The sequence below is a fragment of the Oncorhynchus clarkii genome, chromosome 2 (assembly GCF_045791955.1).
Source record: "Oncorhynchus clarkii lewisi isolate Uvic-CL-2024 chromosome 2, UVic_Ocla_1.0, whole genome shotgun sequence".
Classification (NCBI taxonomy): Eukaryota; Metazoa; Chordata; class Actinopteri; order Salmoniformes; family Salmonidae; genus Oncorhynchus; species Oncorhynchus clarkii.
Genome location: NC_092148.1, coordinates 21,830,559 through 21,848,361, shown reverse-complemented (window position 1 = coordinate 21,848,361; position 17,803 = coordinate 21,830,559). Strand labels below are relative to the sequence as shown.

General features: G+C 42.2%; 1 protein-coding gene across 1 annotated transcript in view; it reads left to right on the top strand.

The window, feature by feature from the left end:
• Window positions 1-585: 585 nt before the first annotated feature.
• LOC139380288 (dynein axonemal heavy chain 5-like) overlaps window positions 586-17,803 on the top strand; it is a 63,779-nt gene continuing 46,561 nt past the window's right edge. Inside the window, exons 1-23 of the mRNA XM_071122861.1 lie at window positions 586-687; window positions 5,767-5,901; window positions 6,122-6,206; window positions 6,398-6,555; window positions 6,999-7,217; window positions 7,666-7,803; window positions 8,003-8,179; window positions 8,439-8,552; window positions 10,031-10,138; window positions 10,427-10,549; window positions 10,812-11,027; window positions 11,587-11,613; window positions 12,239-12,346; window positions 12,454-12,539; window positions 12,657-12,978; window positions 13,867-14,073; window positions 14,354-14,525; window positions 14,821-14,966; window positions 15,336-15,501; window positions 15,709-15,963; window positions 16,131-16,327; window positions 16,728-16,964; window positions 17,183-17,384. Of these exons, the coding sequence (XP_070978962.1) occupies window positions 586-687; window positions 5,767-5,901; window positions 6,122-6,206; window positions 6,398-6,555; window positions 6,999-7,217; window positions 7,666-7,803; window positions 8,003-8,179; window positions 8,439-8,552; window positions 10,031-10,138; window positions 10,427-10,549; window positions 10,812-11,027; window positions 11,587-11,613; window positions 12,239-12,346; window positions 12,454-12,539; window positions 12,657-12,978; window positions 13,867-14,073; window positions 14,354-14,525; window positions 14,821-14,966; window positions 15,336-15,501; window positions 15,709-15,963; window positions 16,131-16,327; window positions 16,728-16,964; window positions 17,183-17,384 (3,700 nt within the window). The remainder of the gene's footprint in view (window positions 688-5,766; window positions 5,902-6,121; window positions 6,207-6,397; window positions 6,556-6,998; window positions 7,218-7,665; window positions 7,804-8,002; window positions 8,180-8,438; window positions 8,553-10,030; window positions 10,139-10,426; window positions 10,550-10,811; window positions 11,028-11,586; window positions 11,614-12,238; window positions 12,347-12,453; window positions 12,540-12,656; window positions 12,979-13,866; window positions 14,074-14,353; window positions 14,526-14,820; window positions 14,967-15,335; window positions 15,502-15,708; window positions 15,964-16,130; window positions 16,328-16,727; window positions 16,965-17,182; window positions 17,385-17,803) is intronic.

Sequence of the window (17,803 nt, the reverse complement as noted above, 5' to 3'; positions counted from 1 at the left end):
TCTAATGAGAAGTTTATTTGCGGCCCCATGAGTGGACCGTGACAAATCATGTGGATTTGTGGTGTTTCTACCCAAACTATTTATATGGTCAACACCCAGCTAGCACAGTTGATTTGGGCCGATTCCTCAATGCTAGCTGTGCATGGTGCAGCCTGCAGGGAAGTATTTGTAGCTGCCCCCATCAGAAAAAAAATGTCCGTGCTATCCGGAATCCTTGGGACGTCCATACCCCATTGAAGTAGACATTCAAAGGGGTTAAGGTACGGGTTAAGGTTGGGGTTAGCATTAGGTAATAATTATGGTTAATGTTAGGGTATGGGTTCAGGTTAGGGTTTAGGATATGGAAGTTCCAAGGATGCTGAATAGCAAATTCAGCAAAAATCATTTCCTTGATCCTACGTAACCAAGGAAACAGCTAACACCATTTAATTGGTGGGAAAGTGTTATCTGAGAACTGCAGCGTGAGCCCCTCGAGCCAGCCCGGGACACCAAGGACCAAAATATAGGAATTCCACGTGACATGGAAAACGTGCAACTGTTTCCAGAATTCTGATACTGTATTCACACTTCAAAGACATATTCGTGATGGTGTGGAAACAACATGTCTCTCAGCTCGCGTTCTGCGAAGTCCAACTAGAGAACAGGTCCCAACCCGCAGTCCCCGTGGAGTCAATAAAGGAAATGAAGGTTTGGTGATGGTATTATCAGCTATTTCGCTTGTGTAGATGTGATTGTAATGTATATGAGTTGGACTGTATATCTTTGTATTTGTCTGGTGGTGTTGGCAAGGTAGCCAATAGCTTGCATCGTGTTGTGGACCTGTTTCCGTATCCCTGCCAATAAAATGATGGCAATTTCTGGTAATGAAGAGCATGCATATGTAGACTCAAGAGCTCACAATAATTTAAGCATGGCTAATGGCTGTATCCAGGCATTCTGCTTTGAGTCGTGCATAAGAACAGCCCTTAGCCGTGGTATATTGGCTATATACCACAGCTCCTCTGGCCTTATTGCTATTATAAATTGGATACCAACGTAATTAGAACAGTACAAATAAAAATAGTGTCATACCTGTGGTATGTCTGTCAGCCAATCAGCATTCAGGACTCAAACTTTATAATTTGCATTATAAACTGGGTGGTTCGAGCCCTGAATGCTGATTGGCTGACAGCTGTGGTATGTGATACCATATACCACGGGTATGACAAAACATGTATTTTTACTGCTCTAATTACGTTGGTAACCAGTTTATAAGCAATAAGGCACCTTAGGGGTTTGTGATATATGGCCAATATACCACGACATAGGGCAGCGCACAATTGGCCAAGCGTCGTCCAGGGTGTGGCCAGGGTAGGCCGTCATTGTAAATAAGAATTTGTTCTTAACTGACTTGCCTAGTTAAATCAAGTTTAAATGTAGAAATATATATTTTAAAAAATGTTATGGGGACATTTTGTGGATATTATGGTGATGTTATGGGGATATTTTGTGATGTTATGGTAATGATATGGGGACATTTTGTGGATGTTATGGTAATGTTATGGGGACATGTTGTGCATGTTATGATGCTTCTCTTAGATCCCTCTCTGAGCTCTCACCAGATCATACATAATTCAGTGGGGACTACAAATGAGATGTCTCACTTTAGAAATCAGCCATGCCTTAGTGAAATACGAATTATCTAACTGCTTTTTAAATGCAAAGATGCACAAGTATCAAACGCTCTCTCACCCCATATGAGGGCAGCTTCGTCTGTGATCGTCCTCGGTCAATATTGTGTAATCTAATGGAATTTAATATTGAGGACCACTTTGGAAACAAGCGTTATAATGAATAGTTTCAAGTGATATCCTCTGGGTCCACACTGTACATTTTGTTGTATATGTCTGTTACCCAAAATAAATTCAATTCAATAGGCTGGTGTGTTTGTTTCTTGGTGTATGTTGTTCTCTTTGGACAGGCAGTAGCCAAATGCTGGTTGCCCTTTTGAATTTGAAGTTTGGGTGGATTGTTTTGTCATTCAACATTTCTCCACACTTGTTGGTCCCCTAATTTTTGAAGGATTGGCTATGTCATATTAATCATCAGCTCCTGGCACTTTCATCTCACTCCACTTTTCACCACTTTACATTAGTGTTATTCCTTTCTAGTTTCAGTACAACATGCGTACAACATGTATACTGGTGAATGGCTTTTATTAAGAAGTCATTGTGTTCCTTGGTTGGATTGAACTAGGCCTAACCCGAGTTCCACAACATAGGTCGAGGCCTAGTATTGTGTATTGGTCTTTAACACCATCCATTCTCTGTTGGTCAATCCCTTTCTCATGTAATTGGACCACAGGGCTCTTTTATACCTGTCCAGGTGAGACATGTCTGTCACTGTCTGTAAGAGTAGCATCTACTGTATAACAATGACCCATTCAGCCCCCAGCCCCATTGTTGACGTTGGTAAGGCGATAGCACTGCTTTTGATCATTACCTAGCCGGAAGGTGGTCACGCAATACTACACTATCTAGTTAGCAAGCTTCTGTCTGAAGAGAAAACAATATTATAATTTCAGACAGTAACCTTTGGGCTGGAAAATAAGTTGCTGGTCACTGGCAGTGCTTGTTCTGCAGTTCATGCACTGGAATTCTTGTCTGTGTTCTCATGAATAGTAATTCATGTCAATTAAGAGGGTGGATTCCTTGAATAGGTTGCTGTGTTGAGAGTGGCGATGCTTCACTTTAAACCTGACTATCAAAACAAGGTAAGCTACACAGTTCTGTTACATGACGTTACTTAGGCTACACCCTGGTCCCAATCTGTGACCAAATCATGCATTTCATCATGAATGCTTTCAATTGTATTTATCTTAAATACAATAACAGTCTTCTGGACTGTTTACCAGACCATTGTGTAGATAGAGGTTCAGCCTGTAGGCTATGTTGCCCAACTATAAATTATCAATCAGAGGTATGGATTTTACAGTACTGGGGATTCATAAGAATACAGAGGTGGGTAGTAACACACTACAAGTAACACGTTACAGTACTTGAGTAGTTTTCTATTAGGAATGTGTACTGTACTTTTACTTGAGTAAATCCTGAAGGGAAGAACATACTTTTAAAAAACGTTTTCAAATGTATCAAAACTGTGTGAATATCACTGTCTTATTGCTTTTGTTAGGTTTATATTGGCTGCAAAAGGCTCTATTTCTTGTTTGCCTATCTTTATATTTAGTTAGTTAATTGAAAACATGTCACAAGTATCATAATTCAATGTAAAACCGTATACATTTGTATTTAGGTTATTGCTTTTCGATCAATTTACTCAACAAAATAAGCTACTGTAAGAACATGGAATGATAGAATGAAAAATAGGCAGATGTGTAGGCTCCTTAACAGCTTCTACCCCCAAGCCTTATCTTCTCGACAGCACTCACTAATCTCTATCTGGAGCTACAGTTGAAGTCTGAAGTTTACATACACCTTAGCCAATGTACTTGGCTAAGGTGTATGTAAACTTCCGACTTCAACTGTTAATCTCAGTTTTTCACAATTCCTAACATTTAATCAGAGTAAAAAGTCCCTGTCTTAGGTCAGTTAGGATCACCACTTTATTTTGAGAATGTGAAATGTCAGAATAATAGTAGAGAGAATGGTTTACTCCAGCTTGTATTTCTTTCACCACATTCCCAGTGGGTCAGAAGTTTACATACACTCAATTAGTATTTGGTAGCATTGCCTTTAAATTGTTTAACTTGGGTCAAGCGTTTCGAGTAGCCTTCCACAAGCTTGCCACAATAAGTGGGAAGCTGTTAGTCCTTTTCTTTCTGAAGTATTTCTTGATTTGTTTGGTCAGGATATTTTCATTCAAGCCATTCAGTTCTTATCTGAGCTGAAAGCTTGCAGGCAGTTGAGGCTGCCATTGTGTACGCTTGGTGCTTGGTGCTTGGTGCTTTATGCTCGGTGTGCTGTAGCTCTTCTCTGTAGGCTGAAGCCTGAGGTGGCTGCTTGCTCATCATGAAAGTCTTGGACTGGAATCACTGCCAGCTCAGGGAGCAGGTGTGATGTGTGTGTCGCCCAGCAACCCTTGTCTTGGCTAGCTTATATAAGCATGTATTTCCTCCAGTGGTTCTGTTCAGGCAGTGTGGTGAATCAGTATTGTACTGGCTGGCCTGCGTTGCACATGCTTCGTCTATTGGCACCCTTTTCCCTACATCGTGCACTACTTTTGACCAGAGACCAAGAAGTGCACCATATAGGGAGTAGGGTTGCATTTAGGATGTAGTCTGGGGCTAGTGTTTGTCCAATAGGTCAATAGCTGTGTTTGGTCTTTCGTGTCCAGGCTTGTTGACTGCTGGGTGCTGCCTCTGATCTGATGCATGCTGTAAATCTTTATCCATCTTCTTCCGCTATCTTATTCCACAGCCTTCTCCTACTCCCACCAGATACCTGGATGAAACTCATGTGGAGCTATCTTTTAATTGGACTAATCCATTGGGGTTATAAAATAAGCCATAGTAAATGTGACTCAGACTTTGCCTTAACGTCTTTAAAGTGCAATAGAGATACACCAGTGAGCCGGCTTGGCATGAATAACTCAACAGTCTGAATGTGACCACACTTTATCCATGGCATCAAATGCATTCTTAGGGGAAAATGTATAGTGTTTTCCAAATAGTAACATGCCAGTGTAGATATAAAGAAATGCAGGAAAAGCTTAAGTGTGCTTAGTATTCTTGGTCTGCCGGTAAATGGTCTAGCCAGTAGCTATAAAATGCTTCATTGTTAAGTTGCAATGTGCTGAACCCAAAGGGCCTATATCTCAAATTAGACCCTTACAAGTACAAGGTAGCTTAACCTAGAGCGAAACACTTCTCCAGACAACACAGGCTAAATTCCAGACTGTCAATGGGGAAAATAAAACCAGAGTTTGAAAGCGTCTGCAACCGGCCCACAAAATACAACACAAAGTCGGCTTAATTTATTGGTTTGCCTTTTTCCTGCCGTTACCTAGCAGCACCACCAAGCAACTCATTGTAGTAGATTTTGCTATCTCTATTCTCTGTCTTCTTTAACATGAGGCCCCCAGCCACTGGGCTGTCCAGGGTAGTGTTATAGCCTAGCCAGAGTGGGATGTTAAGGTTCTATCTGTGCTGTTTGTGCTACTGTCTGGACGTTTCACTGTATATAACCTGTGGATAGCTAGTGGGTAGGAGTGGTATAGAAGACAGAGAAAGAGGCATAGCTAAAAAGTCTACAGTATATGGAAAATGTTTTTATCAGAGATCACAGTTCAAGAAATTTCCATGAAGGAATAGGCTATCACTTTCATTTTCACTTCTTTGTGTGGGGTTTTGCTGTTTTTTCATTTTTTTCATGGATTTTACTGTTAATAACAAAGCTACAGTATATATTGAAGATTTTTTTCTGATATTTCTTCAATGGAGTCTGCAAGTATCCTGAATTTTGCTGTCTTGGCTGACATGTGAAAGTGATTGTCATTCTGTGAACCTTTTGAACAATGGCTGACTCAAAGTCTAGAAGGAGCAAAAGGGAGCCTCAATCCTATCTCATATCTAACAGCGAGATTGTTGCATTCAAAGTATGTGTGAATGACTCTGTTGTATCCATTCATTATGATTTGAATTACTTGAATTGTTTCCGGGCTGAAATATTAATCAGAATTTGGTTCCGCCTCTTGTCGAAGCAATCCGTCCAGTTTGAGTCTGTACTGGGGTTGACTTGATGATGCCTCTCTCTGTCTCTCTGTTTGCAGCAAAAGCTGAAAGAGGAGCGTGAGGCTAAGAGAGCTCAGCTGGATGGCAGACATGACTACATCCTCAGCATCGTGGCTTCCTGCCTGGGCCTGGAGAAGGCTGACGTGGAGGATGCCATTCTGGAGGGAACTCAGGTAGGGCATAACACTTCATCACCGCTCCACCTCCGTCAATCCCCTGTACTGTGGTCCCTTGTGACAGACTGTTGAGTAGCTGGCCACTGCTTGCGGATGCAACATTTGTTTCTACATATCAAGAATACCTGTATTGTAATAACTTGTGCAAAAGCGATTGAATCAAGTAAATGTAAATTAATTGTGGGAACGGTGATTGTGATGAACCTGTCTCCCATAGATTGAGCGCATGGAGCAGTTCTTTGTGGCTGAGGGACTTCCTCATATCATGTTCTACTATCAGGATGTGGAGCCAGCTGAAGCAGGTGAGATGATTGGCCATGAAGGGAAATAATAGGGGAATATAATAATAGCAGAGTAATAACACAGTTAATAGTAGAGTTACAGCTCAAAGAGGTTGAATCTTGCGAACAGTTGCATTCATGTATCTTACCCTTCTTCCTGTCATAAAGATGATATAGTGGGTATTGGGTAACTGCTTTGTTTGTCTCCCTAGCAGCAGCATCAGCAGCAGCAGCTGTCTTGGCCCCCAACCGGAGTAAGAAGGCCAAGGTGTTTGTCACTGAGGGCAAAGATGTGGCTCTGACTGGTGTCTGTGTGTTCTTCACAAGAGCCAACCCCTCCAAGGCTATCACCTCTGAGAATGTGCACAGGGTGAGTCTCCACCTTACTATCTTACCAACACAAGGCTCTCCAACCCTGTTCCTGGCGAGCTACCGTCCTTTAGGTTTTCACTCCAACCCTAATCTAGCACACCTGAATCTAATAGTTAGCTGGTTGATGGCCTGAATTAGGTTAGTTACAACTGGGGATGGATTGAAAACCTACTGGAGGGTAGCTTTCCAGGAACTGGGTTGGAGAACCCTGATCCAACACATAGTTGGCATTATACGTTTTATCAATATTTAGATGTCTAAGGGCTTAAACAATGTTCGTATAACAATGCTCTTATCATTCATAACAATATTTACCCTTGCATTCAGGCAAACAATATTAGTAACAGTATGACACGTCAGCCTAATCTTTGCTTCTAAAATGGTGTCATCCCCTGGCCTACTGTGTGGTCATGTCTATCTAAAGTTCTCTGGCCCTGGTAGGAGGTGAATTTCAACATGCTGGACACCACAGAGGTAGGCCTGCTTAAAAGTGTGGAGCAGCTGCTGTCTGAGATCTTCATACCCAGCCTGAAGAAGATGGACCATGGCTGGGGAGAGCTGGCCAGCCCACAGGCCCAGTCAGTTAAACAGAACTTCATCAGCTCACTGGACAGCTTTGTGTCTGTGCTGGCCGGGGCGCAGGAGAGCCTGCAGGAGAAGGTAGGTGACGTGCAAGCTCAAACGACCTGGCTTCAAATACTATTTCAAATATCTTAATTACTTTCACATGCATTTCAAAGTACTTATTCAGATGTGTTTTATTTGAAAAGACAAGTAGTTGAATATTGGAATGTATTTGGAAAACTCAAATACACTGACTCAAATACACTCCCATGTATTTAACCCAGGTATTTGAAAATTGTATGTGAAATCAGTATTTTCAAATACTTTCAAAAAGTATGCTATTTATAGGGAAAAAAATGAAAATACTTTCAATATATGTAGTTTATTCAGGCCACATTATTTGAAAATACTCAAATATGCAGAAAATAAGTATTTAAATAACAAATAATCAAATACACACACATGCTTATCAAAACAAACAAATGTAATTTTGCAATTACAAATATATGGATATACAATTGATATCATTAATCGTTTCATTTAGGTGAATCTAAAAGTGTGTGACGAATTTGACCTGAAGACACTGAAAGGCCCGTCTGACTACATTGCTGTGGCTAACAGCGCAGAGGCAACAGAGAAGATAGAGGCCTGTATGAAAGTGTGGATCAAACAGATTGAACAGGTAAAATAGATTGAACCTCAATAGCACACCTTTGTCCTCCATGGACCTATTTAATTGTGGGTGGAGGTGTGTGTTCAATATAGTAAATACAATACAACTTTATTTATCCACTCAGGGGAAATTACATCAAGATCCACCACATCTAATACAATTGACAGATATTGCATTCCCCAATCAGCAGTGATTGTGTTGTATCCAGGTGCTGGCGGAGAGTGACCAGCTGAGGAAGGAGGCAGATGACCTGGGGCCGCGGGCCGAGCTGGACCACTGGAAGAAACGCATGTCCCGCTTCAACTACCTCCTGGACCAGCTGAAGAGCCCCGATGTCAAGGCGGTCCTGGGCGTTCTCATGATGGCCAAGTCAAAACTCATCAAGGTGAGCAAGCTGTTACACCCTGTCCTCCGTAACACAGGAGTAGATGTTAAAGGCCTGCTAATAAAATGTTAAAATCTCAATTTCGATTTTTGCTACGTGAGACTCGTTCGTGGGAGTCAGTCACATTAAAACATTAAAATAAAGCACTCCTATATGCTTAGTGTACATGGCTCTCATATCTGAATTCAGTTGGTGTTTCCTGTATAACTGTAGCAGAATAGGTACAGTGCATGTTTGATGACTGTATCTGTCCCACCAGTCCTGGCGAGAGCTGGACACCAGGATCACTGACTCCGCCAACGAGGCCAAGGACAATGTGAAGTACCTCTACACTCTGGAGAAGTTCTGTGACCCGCTCTACAACAGTGACCCTGTGAGAGACTAATATTGTATACAGTTTTCAATATCTTCCTCTAAGATTTACTAACTACAGATTTAAATAGTTTTCCAGTTTCCCGGACACAGATAATGCCTAATCCTGGACTAAGAAGCACTCTCAATTAAAAACCCTGTAGTCCAGGACTAGGTTTAATCTGCGAAACCGGTCTACTATGTACAGTTGAAGTCAGAAGTTTACATTCACTTAGGTTGGAGTTATTAAAACTCGTTTTCAACCACTCCACAAATTTCTTGTTAACAAACTATAGTTTTGGCAAGTCGGTTATGACATCTACTTTGTGCATGAAACAAGTAATTTTTCCAACAATTGTTTACAGACAGATTATTTCACTTATAATTCACTGAATCACAATTCCAGTGGGTCAGAAGTTTACATACACTAAGTTGACTGTGCCTTTAAACAGCTTGGAAAATTCCATAAAATGATGTCATGGCTTTAGAAGCTTCTGATTGGCTAATTTACATCATTTGAGTAAATTGGATGTGTACCTGTGGATGTATTTCAATGCCTACCTTCAAACTCAGTGTCTCTTTGCTTGACATCATGGGAAAATCCAAAGATATCAGCCAAGACATCAGAAAAATAATTGTAGCCCTCCACAAGTCTGATTCATTCTTGGGAGCAATTTCTTGGGAGCAAACGCCTGACGGTACCACGTTCATCTGTACAAACAATAGTACGCAAGTATAAACACCATGGGACCACGCCACTGTCATACCGCTCAGGAAGGAGACACGTTCTGTCTCCTAAAGATGAACGTACTTTGTTGTGAAAAGTGCAAATCAATCCCAGAACAACAGCAAAGGACCTTGTGAAGATGCTGGAGGAAACAGGTACAAAATAATCTATATCCACAGTAAAACGAGTCCTATATCGACATAACCTGAAAGGCCACTCAGCAAGGAAGAAGCCACTGCTCCAAAACCACGATAAAAAAGACAGACTATGGTTTGCAACTGCACATAGGGACAAAGATTGTACTTTTTGGAGAAATGTCCTCTGGTCTGATGAAACAAAAATAGAGCTGTTTGGCCACAATGACCATTGTTATGTTTGGAGGAAAAAGGGTGATGCTTGCAAGCCGAAGCTTGTGGAAGGCTACCCGAAACGTTTGTCCCAAGTTAAACAATTTAAAGGCAATGCTACCAAATACTAATTGAGTGTATGTAAACTTCTGACCCACTGGGAATGTGATGAAATAAATATAATCTGAAATAAATCATTGCCTCTACTATTATTCTGACATGTCACATTCTTAAAATAAAGTGGTGATCCTAACTGACCTAAGACAGGGAATTTTTACTCTGATTAAATGTCAGGAATTGTGAAAAACTGAGTTTAAATGTATTTGGCTAAGGTGTATGTAAACTTCCAACTTCAACTGTATATCGATCTTAATGGATTTGAAAACTCATCATTGTATGATTGTATTGTATGCTAAATGAACGCAGGTGTCGATGGTAGAGGCCATTCCAGGCCTGATCAACGTCATCCGGATGATCCACAGGATTTCTCGCTACTACAACACCTCAGAGAAGATCACCTCCCTGTTTGTCAAGGTCATTATTGCTATGATACTGTATTTAACCACCAAGAAGACTAGGTGACTGTAAATCTCCTAAAAGCTGGCAAATGTATTACATTTCCTCATTAGAAGGGTTTTGAAATGAATATGGCCAATTCTTCTTTGATGTTCATGGTGCATTTGGCCTCACCACCTGGTCTCATGTTAGCTGAAGTGCTGTCTACTTTCCTTCCAAGCCTGTTAACCAGTCATCCCATCGAGGTTGCTTATTAGAGAGGCACGCAAAATGTATCCTTTTTTATTCTGTATCTCCATGTCTTAGGTTACCAACCAGATGATTACAGCATGTAAGACTTACATCACCAACAACGGGTCTGCGTCCATATGGGACCAGCCTCAGGGTGTTGTAGCTGAGAAACTGAAAGCTGCTATCCACCTAAACCAGGTACTGCTTTCATATACCAAGTACTTGTTCAACACACTTTAACCAGATCATTTCAAATACTGTGTTAAATCAAGGTACAAAGAAATGTCAGTTTTGAAAGTACAGGCCCTTTAGAGCTTTAATCTATAAATAATGTATTATCTCTAGTGTAATACCGTCACATCCTTTACACACTTCTCACAAATGAACTATTTAACAGTATAACTTCCTTTCCATGCTCCTCCAATTACTTTTCATCTGGATCCCATCTATCTCATTATAGGAGTACCAGAAGTGCTTCCACAAGACCAAGAAGAAGCTGGAGCAGAGTCCCTCCGAGAGGCAGTTTGATTTCAGTGAGATGTACATCTTTGGGAAGTTTGAGACGTTCCAACGACGCCTCTACAAGATCCTCAACATGTTCAGCACCATCACTACCTACTCAGCCCTACAGGACTCCAAGATAGAAGGCCTGGAAACTATGGCAACCACGTTTCAGGTGCACAGTCTGGAGATTAGAGTACTTTGTAGACGTTACCCTTTTAGACATAACTTTTTAAATCATTTTTGTAAATCAATTACATTTTTAGACGTTACCTTTTAGACGTTACCTTTTAGACGTTACCTTTTAGATGTTACCTTTTTAGATGTTGCCTTTTTTACACGTTACCTTTTTACACGTTACTTTTTTACATGTTCACTTTTTACACGTTACCTTTTTACACATTGCCTTTTTACATGTTCACTTTTTACACGTTACCTTTTTAGATGTTCACTTTTTACACGCTACCTTTTTACACGTTACCTTTTTGCATCTTAACTTTTTACACGTTACCTTTTTAGATGTTACCCTTTTTACATGTTACCTTTTTAGATGTTACCCTTTTTACATGTTACCTTTTTACACGTTACCTTTTTACATCTGAACTTTTTACTCGTTACCTTTTTAGATGTTACCCTTTTTACATGTTACCTTTTTACACTTTACATTTTTAGATGTTTTTCCTTGCAACTGTAGTAATGTTAGTTCTGCTCTTTCTATTGCTTCCGCTGGACAGACTGCAGAAATGCAGGGGACATGGGAGGTAACTTTTGCCACATCGTTTTTTTTGTCCTTGTTTTTGTCCGTCAGTGCATGCCTTATCATCAACTCTATCAAGCATATAGCCAACTAAACTCCTGACTGTAATGATCAGGAGCCATTTCACAAAGTAAAAAGTCATATTTGTTACTCATCACAAAACGTGTCCTCAATTTATTGGATTGCGTTGAACAGCATTAGTTTTAATGAGCAGAAGCTGATCCATTAATTACTTAGTCCTGATGGCCTTTTGTGAAGATTGACAGTTTGTTCACAGGAGCCAGGATATACATATTTCATGGTAAGCTGCTCATTGGAGAAATTACTGCTATTTTATACACTGCTGTTCATCCCTGCCATTGTAGATGGAGGATCTTTAAATAGGGATGGTGTCCAGCCAGAAGCTGCATGTCAATCATCATTCTACATTTTATATTATGTGGCCTACTACTCTGATTAAAATTAAATTAAACCCAACAGTCTCACAACATTCAACGGAAACGTTGTTGACAGTCTTTTGGCTTTGGTTGGAATGAATACAGACACAATAAATGATCAAAAGCCTCTAGAGCTTTGGAAAGAATAAAAAATAATGAATGAAAAATAACCTATCTGCCTTTTATTTTCAGAGCATTGTATTGAGCATAAAGAAAAAGCAATACAGTTTCCTTGATCAGAGAAGAACAGACTTTGATCAGGACTATGATGAGTTTTGTAAAAATACCGCTGCCTTGCATGTAAGTCCACATTTAATAGCAAACTTACCGGTAAATCATAACAAAACACTTCTGATTAATCTCATAATTTACTTGCACAATTGTTTGTTGTGTTCATTTGCTTTCAGAATCAGCTGAAGACCTTCATGGATAACACATTCGATAACATTCAAAACACAGAGAGGGCTTTGAATGTACTGAAGAAATGTGAAAGGTACCGTTATTTCAATCCACCTCTATTTCAAACTAACCTTTAATTCATTTCAGTCCATTTAACAGCCATTTCATTCATTCTTCATTTGATATCAAAATCTCCCCTTACATCACTAAGACTGGGCATCCCAGACCTGGGCATCGATGAGAAGTACCAGCAGATCCTTCAGAACTATGGGAGAGACATAGAGATGGTGTCCCGTAACTACACCAAGCAGAAGATGGATCCCCCCATTGGCCGGGACCTGCCCCCGGTAGCCGGTAAGATCCTGTGGGCCCGCCAGCTGTACCGGAGGATCCAGGAACCCATGGATCTGTTTCAGGAATCCCCTGGGGTGCTGGCTACACCCGAGGCCAAACGCATCATCAGGAACTACAACAGGGTGGCCAGGGTGCTGCTAGAGTTTGAGATGCTCTACCACAGTGGATGGATGAAGCAGGTGAGACAGGGCCCCTCCTGGTTGTCTTATTTATTGTGATCTTAAAGGCTCCATAAATCAGCATTCCTACTCTGAGACTCTTGATACGGTCTCTGGTGTACTGGCAGGACCAATACTCCAGAAGCATAGCAGCGTTAACTGTTACTGTTATTAATGCTTATCTGTACCTTATCTGTAGCCTGGTCCCAGATCTGTGCTGTCGTAGTAGGCAAGACTGATATTACTTTTGATTGACTTGTTGATTTCCCACAGACATACTGTAGATGACTCATATGACTCATACGCTCTCTTGCTCTCTCTCTCCGTCTCTCTCTCTCGCGCGCTCTCTCGCTTGCTCTCTCCCTCTCTCTGGTCTCTCTCACTCTCTCTCACTCACTCTCTCACACTCATGCTGTCTCTCTCCATTTCTCTCTCTCTCTTTCCCTCTACATCTCTCTCTGTCACGACTTCAGTCCCTCTCCTTGTTCGGGCGGTGTTCGGCGGTCGGCGTCACCGACCTTCTAGCCATCACGGATCCATTTTTTCATTTTCCATTGGTTTTGTCTTGTCTTCCTTCACACCTGGTTCCAATCCCATCAATTACATGTTGTGTATTTAACCCTCTGTTTCCCCTCATGTCCTTGTCGGAGATTGTTTGATTGTATGTTTGTGTATTATGTGTTGGTGTGTTGGGTTTTGTACCCACTTTTTATTATTTTGTAATTTTGGTTTTTGAGTTTTGTGAAGCACTGATTAAACAACTCTGTTTATACCAAGTTCAATTCTCCTGCGCCTGACTTCCCTGCCACCAACACGCACCCATTACACTCTCTCTCTCTCTCTCTCTTTCTTTCTCTCTTTCTCTCTCTTTCTCTCTCTTTCTCTATCTCACTCTTTCCCACTCCCCAGATCGAGGAGGTCAGACTGGGCCTCCAGGCCTCTTTGCTGGTCAAATGTCCCGATATGGGGGACCTGTTTGTCAACTTTGACCCTCAGATCCTGACTCAGATTAGGGAGACAGACTGCATGACCAGGATGAGGCTGGAGATTCCTCCCTTTGCAGCCATCTTACAGCAGAAACAAGATGCCCTCAAGAAGAACTACAACAAGCTGCAGGTACTCTATGTTTTCCTTGATGCCTTTTGATCAACTGACACATATTGAGCATGATACTGTATCCTGTATCTTTAAAAAGCTTTACATACACTCAACGTCAGTAATACAAGGGCTGTCATTTCAATTCATTTTGAATTGAGTAGAAAGTCCTATGGGCTGGTATTTAGTCAGGAGAATCTTAATGCGATGATTAGAAGACATTATAAGGGTGAAGACATTATAACGGCAGGTATTAAGTAGTGTTATTACTAATTTCTCTGTTTCTGACGCCCATCCACAGCTGGTTCTGACAGAGAACGCCAGGGTCCGGGCTAAGATCCAGAGTGCCTTTGGGCAACTGGTGATGCCTCATATTGCTAAGGTAGACGAAGCTATTCTGCCAGGCCTGACCTCCCTCAACTGGACCTCACTGAACATCGAGAAATACCTCAGCCGCATCAACAGTGCTCTCAGTATGTAACCATGTCCAATCTAACCTTGTCAGCACTGTACTGTGCTCTGTCATAGCACCATACTATAAAACAGGAGAACAATCTCACCACAATAACCAGAACAGTAAGTACACCGAAACCTTGACGTCATTTGATCGCAGCTAATTGTGCCTGATCAACTCATGTCAAATATCCCATTGGAAAAAGTTATCTGCTGTCCCAGTGGGCAAAGCTGATTGTAACTGCTGTTTCCTTGTGACCCCCGGTGACACCGTGGTGCTGTGCATGACCTCTGACTTGTAACCTGTGTGTCCAGCGGACCTGGAGCTGCTAATGGACAGAGTGAATGACCTGGTGGCGTTCAGGATAGACGCTGTGCTGCAGGAGATGAGTGGAGCCACACTGTGGGTTCTGCCCCTGGAGGAACCTTTCAGCTGTGAAGAGTTCATTCAGACCACCAGGGTAAACAAAGATTCCCTCTGTATTACTCATGTGTTATACACATACATGCTTGTTAGGCATAATAATTGCATCATCAGCAGCCTGTAATGGTAACACAGTCACCCATCGTCAGTGATAACAACATTGACCAGACAAAACAGTATATTTAGTTCAGTACTAGTTCAGTAGAAACACAGTCTTTATGCATATAGGACCAGGGGTAAGCAACCCTGGTCCTGGAGTGTTGCAGGTACTTCATGTATTTGATTTAACCGACCTGGTTGGGGTGCCTAGTTGGAACAAAATCCTGCAGTACCTGCAGCACTCCAGGAACAGGGTTGTCTACCCCTGATATAGGCTAATGTACTTTCTTCTGTTATGTCATGGTAGGAGCTGTGTATAAAGGGAGCTCAGAGTCTCCATGCCAAGAGTTCCCTGGTGGAGGAGGCAACCAACGAACTCATCAACATGCTGCTGGAGTTTGAACTGAACAAGGAGGGGGAGGAGGAACTGCTAGAGGAGAGCAGGACTAATATGGACCTAGTGGAGAGTGAAGGTACTGTAACCTACAGTTTTAACTGTGATAATCATGATGCCGCAAAACGCAAACGGAGAGTGATAACAGGGTCAGCAAAATACAAGGGAAAGCAAAATGGTTGTTCAGGTGCACAAAGACTGACTGTTACAGACTGAAAATGAGAATGTGTGCGTGCGTGCCTGTGTACATGCAGGTGTATTCACGTCTGTTCATGCCTCTTCCCAGGGGAGGAGGGTAAGTCAGAGGGTCGCATCAACCTGCTGTCTCGTAACACCACGGCAGCGAGCACCACAGGCCCCCCGTCTCCCCTGGTGAAGAGGAGGAAGAAGAAAGACCTGCTGGAGGTGATGGAGGAGGAGGCTGAAGAGCTTCTGTCCCACTTCAACCACCGTAACGTGGACGCCCTGCTGAGGCTCACACGCAACACCCTGGAGACCCTCCGCAAACGCCTCCACGCCTCCTCACTACTGCACTTCCTGAGTAAGTTCCATCAATCTAATGTATTTATAAAGCCCCTTTTACATTAGCAGTTGTCACAAAGTGCCACCCTTTGAGCTCAACCCTATCGATGTTGGAGTAAGGTGGGGCCGTCATGAGGGTTTCCCATTCCATTTCTCACTACTTCAATATCGGCCCACCACCCACAGCAGAGAGTGATTCCCCCAGCCGTCTGAAGGGCAGTGGTCAGCAGCCTATCTTCAGGACCAGTGTGACCCTGTCCATACCCAACATCGCCATGGTCCCAGCCCTGGATGAGGTCCAGCAGGCTCTGAACCGGGCTGTGGAGAGTGTGGTCAGTGTCAGTAAAGGAGTCGGCCAGTGGAGCAAGGAAAGGATCTCCAAGGTGGGCTTGTCGTGGCTTAAAGCTTCAATATCAAATACTTTCCGGGTAACAATTAAGTACCTTACAGTGATTGTTTTCAATTAAAAGGGAAAAAATTGCTTCGTAGCAAAGAGCTATTTCTCAAGCAATAATTTGGTAGGACTGTCTGAGTGTGGTCTGAGTGGGGAGGGGAAAACTGAAACTAGCTGTTATCGTCAGGCCAAAACTTCATCCCACCAAAACTGGCTGAAATGTCAGGCAGTCTTTTCAAACAGCTCGTACAATTATCATTTTCATATTATTCCAACATCATAGTGTGGAATTATATATAAAACACTTTCAAATCAAATCATGAGATTAAGGTTTTAGTTTTTCTTAAAACAAAGACCAAACATGAATTATTCTGTTCATGCCAACACAGAGGAAGATGAGTGAGAGAGGCATGGCTGCTCTGAGACAGGACAAGAGTGACAGTGAGTCAGAGGATGGAGAGACCACCTACAGGAGCCTGGCTGATGGCAGTACCTCAGACATCTCCGCCTCTGTGATCCAAGCTATACCTTTCCAGGCCAGGAACTACTACAAGAGTGTGTCTGAGAACAAGGAGATCATCAAGCTGGTGTCTGTGCTCAGCACCTCCATCAACTCTACCAAGAAGGTACATACAGGTGTACACACAAAATAAAAATAAAAAGTCTGTTTCTCCTGTTTTCCTAACATTCTGACCTTAGTGTGTCAAATTCTAACTATTTTGTGTTTGATACTGACACCTATCCCCTAAGATGTTGATGTGAAAAGGAGATCTAAATCAAATCAGTTAAATTCAAACTTTATTGAAAGTGCATTTAAGCTGGCTGTTGTGTTGTTGTTAACCAGGAGGTGGTGAATGCTCTGGAACGCTTCAGTCGTTACCACCACATCTGGAGGAAGGAGCGAGAGGACACCATCCAGAAGTTCAGCCAGGGCAGCCCTCTGCTGTCTGAGTTTGAGTCTCAGATCCTCTACTACAAAGACCTGGAGCTGGAGATCAACGCTGAGCCTGAGTACATCACTGTGGGAGCTCTGGCCCTCTATACAGGTAGAGTACATCACTGTGGGAGCTCTGGCCCTCTATACAGGTAGAGTACATCACTGTGGGAGCTCTGGCCCTCTGTACAGGTAGAGTACATCACTGTGGGAGCTCTGGCCCTCTATACAGGTAGAGTACATCCCTGTGGGAGCTCTTGCCAACTACATAGGTAGAATACGTCACTGTAGGAGAACTGGCCCTCTATACAGGTAGAGTACATCACTGTGGGAGCTCTTGCTAACTACATAGGTAGAATATGTCACTGTAGGAGAACTGGCCCTCTATACAGGTACATAGCCGTGGGAATATATATATATATATATAGGTAACTGTAGACTGACCTGTATCTCTCTACAACTTTCTCCCCGTTATGTGAAATTTTGGGCTAATTCAAAGCAATTGGCTGATAATCCCCTGCATTAACCTCA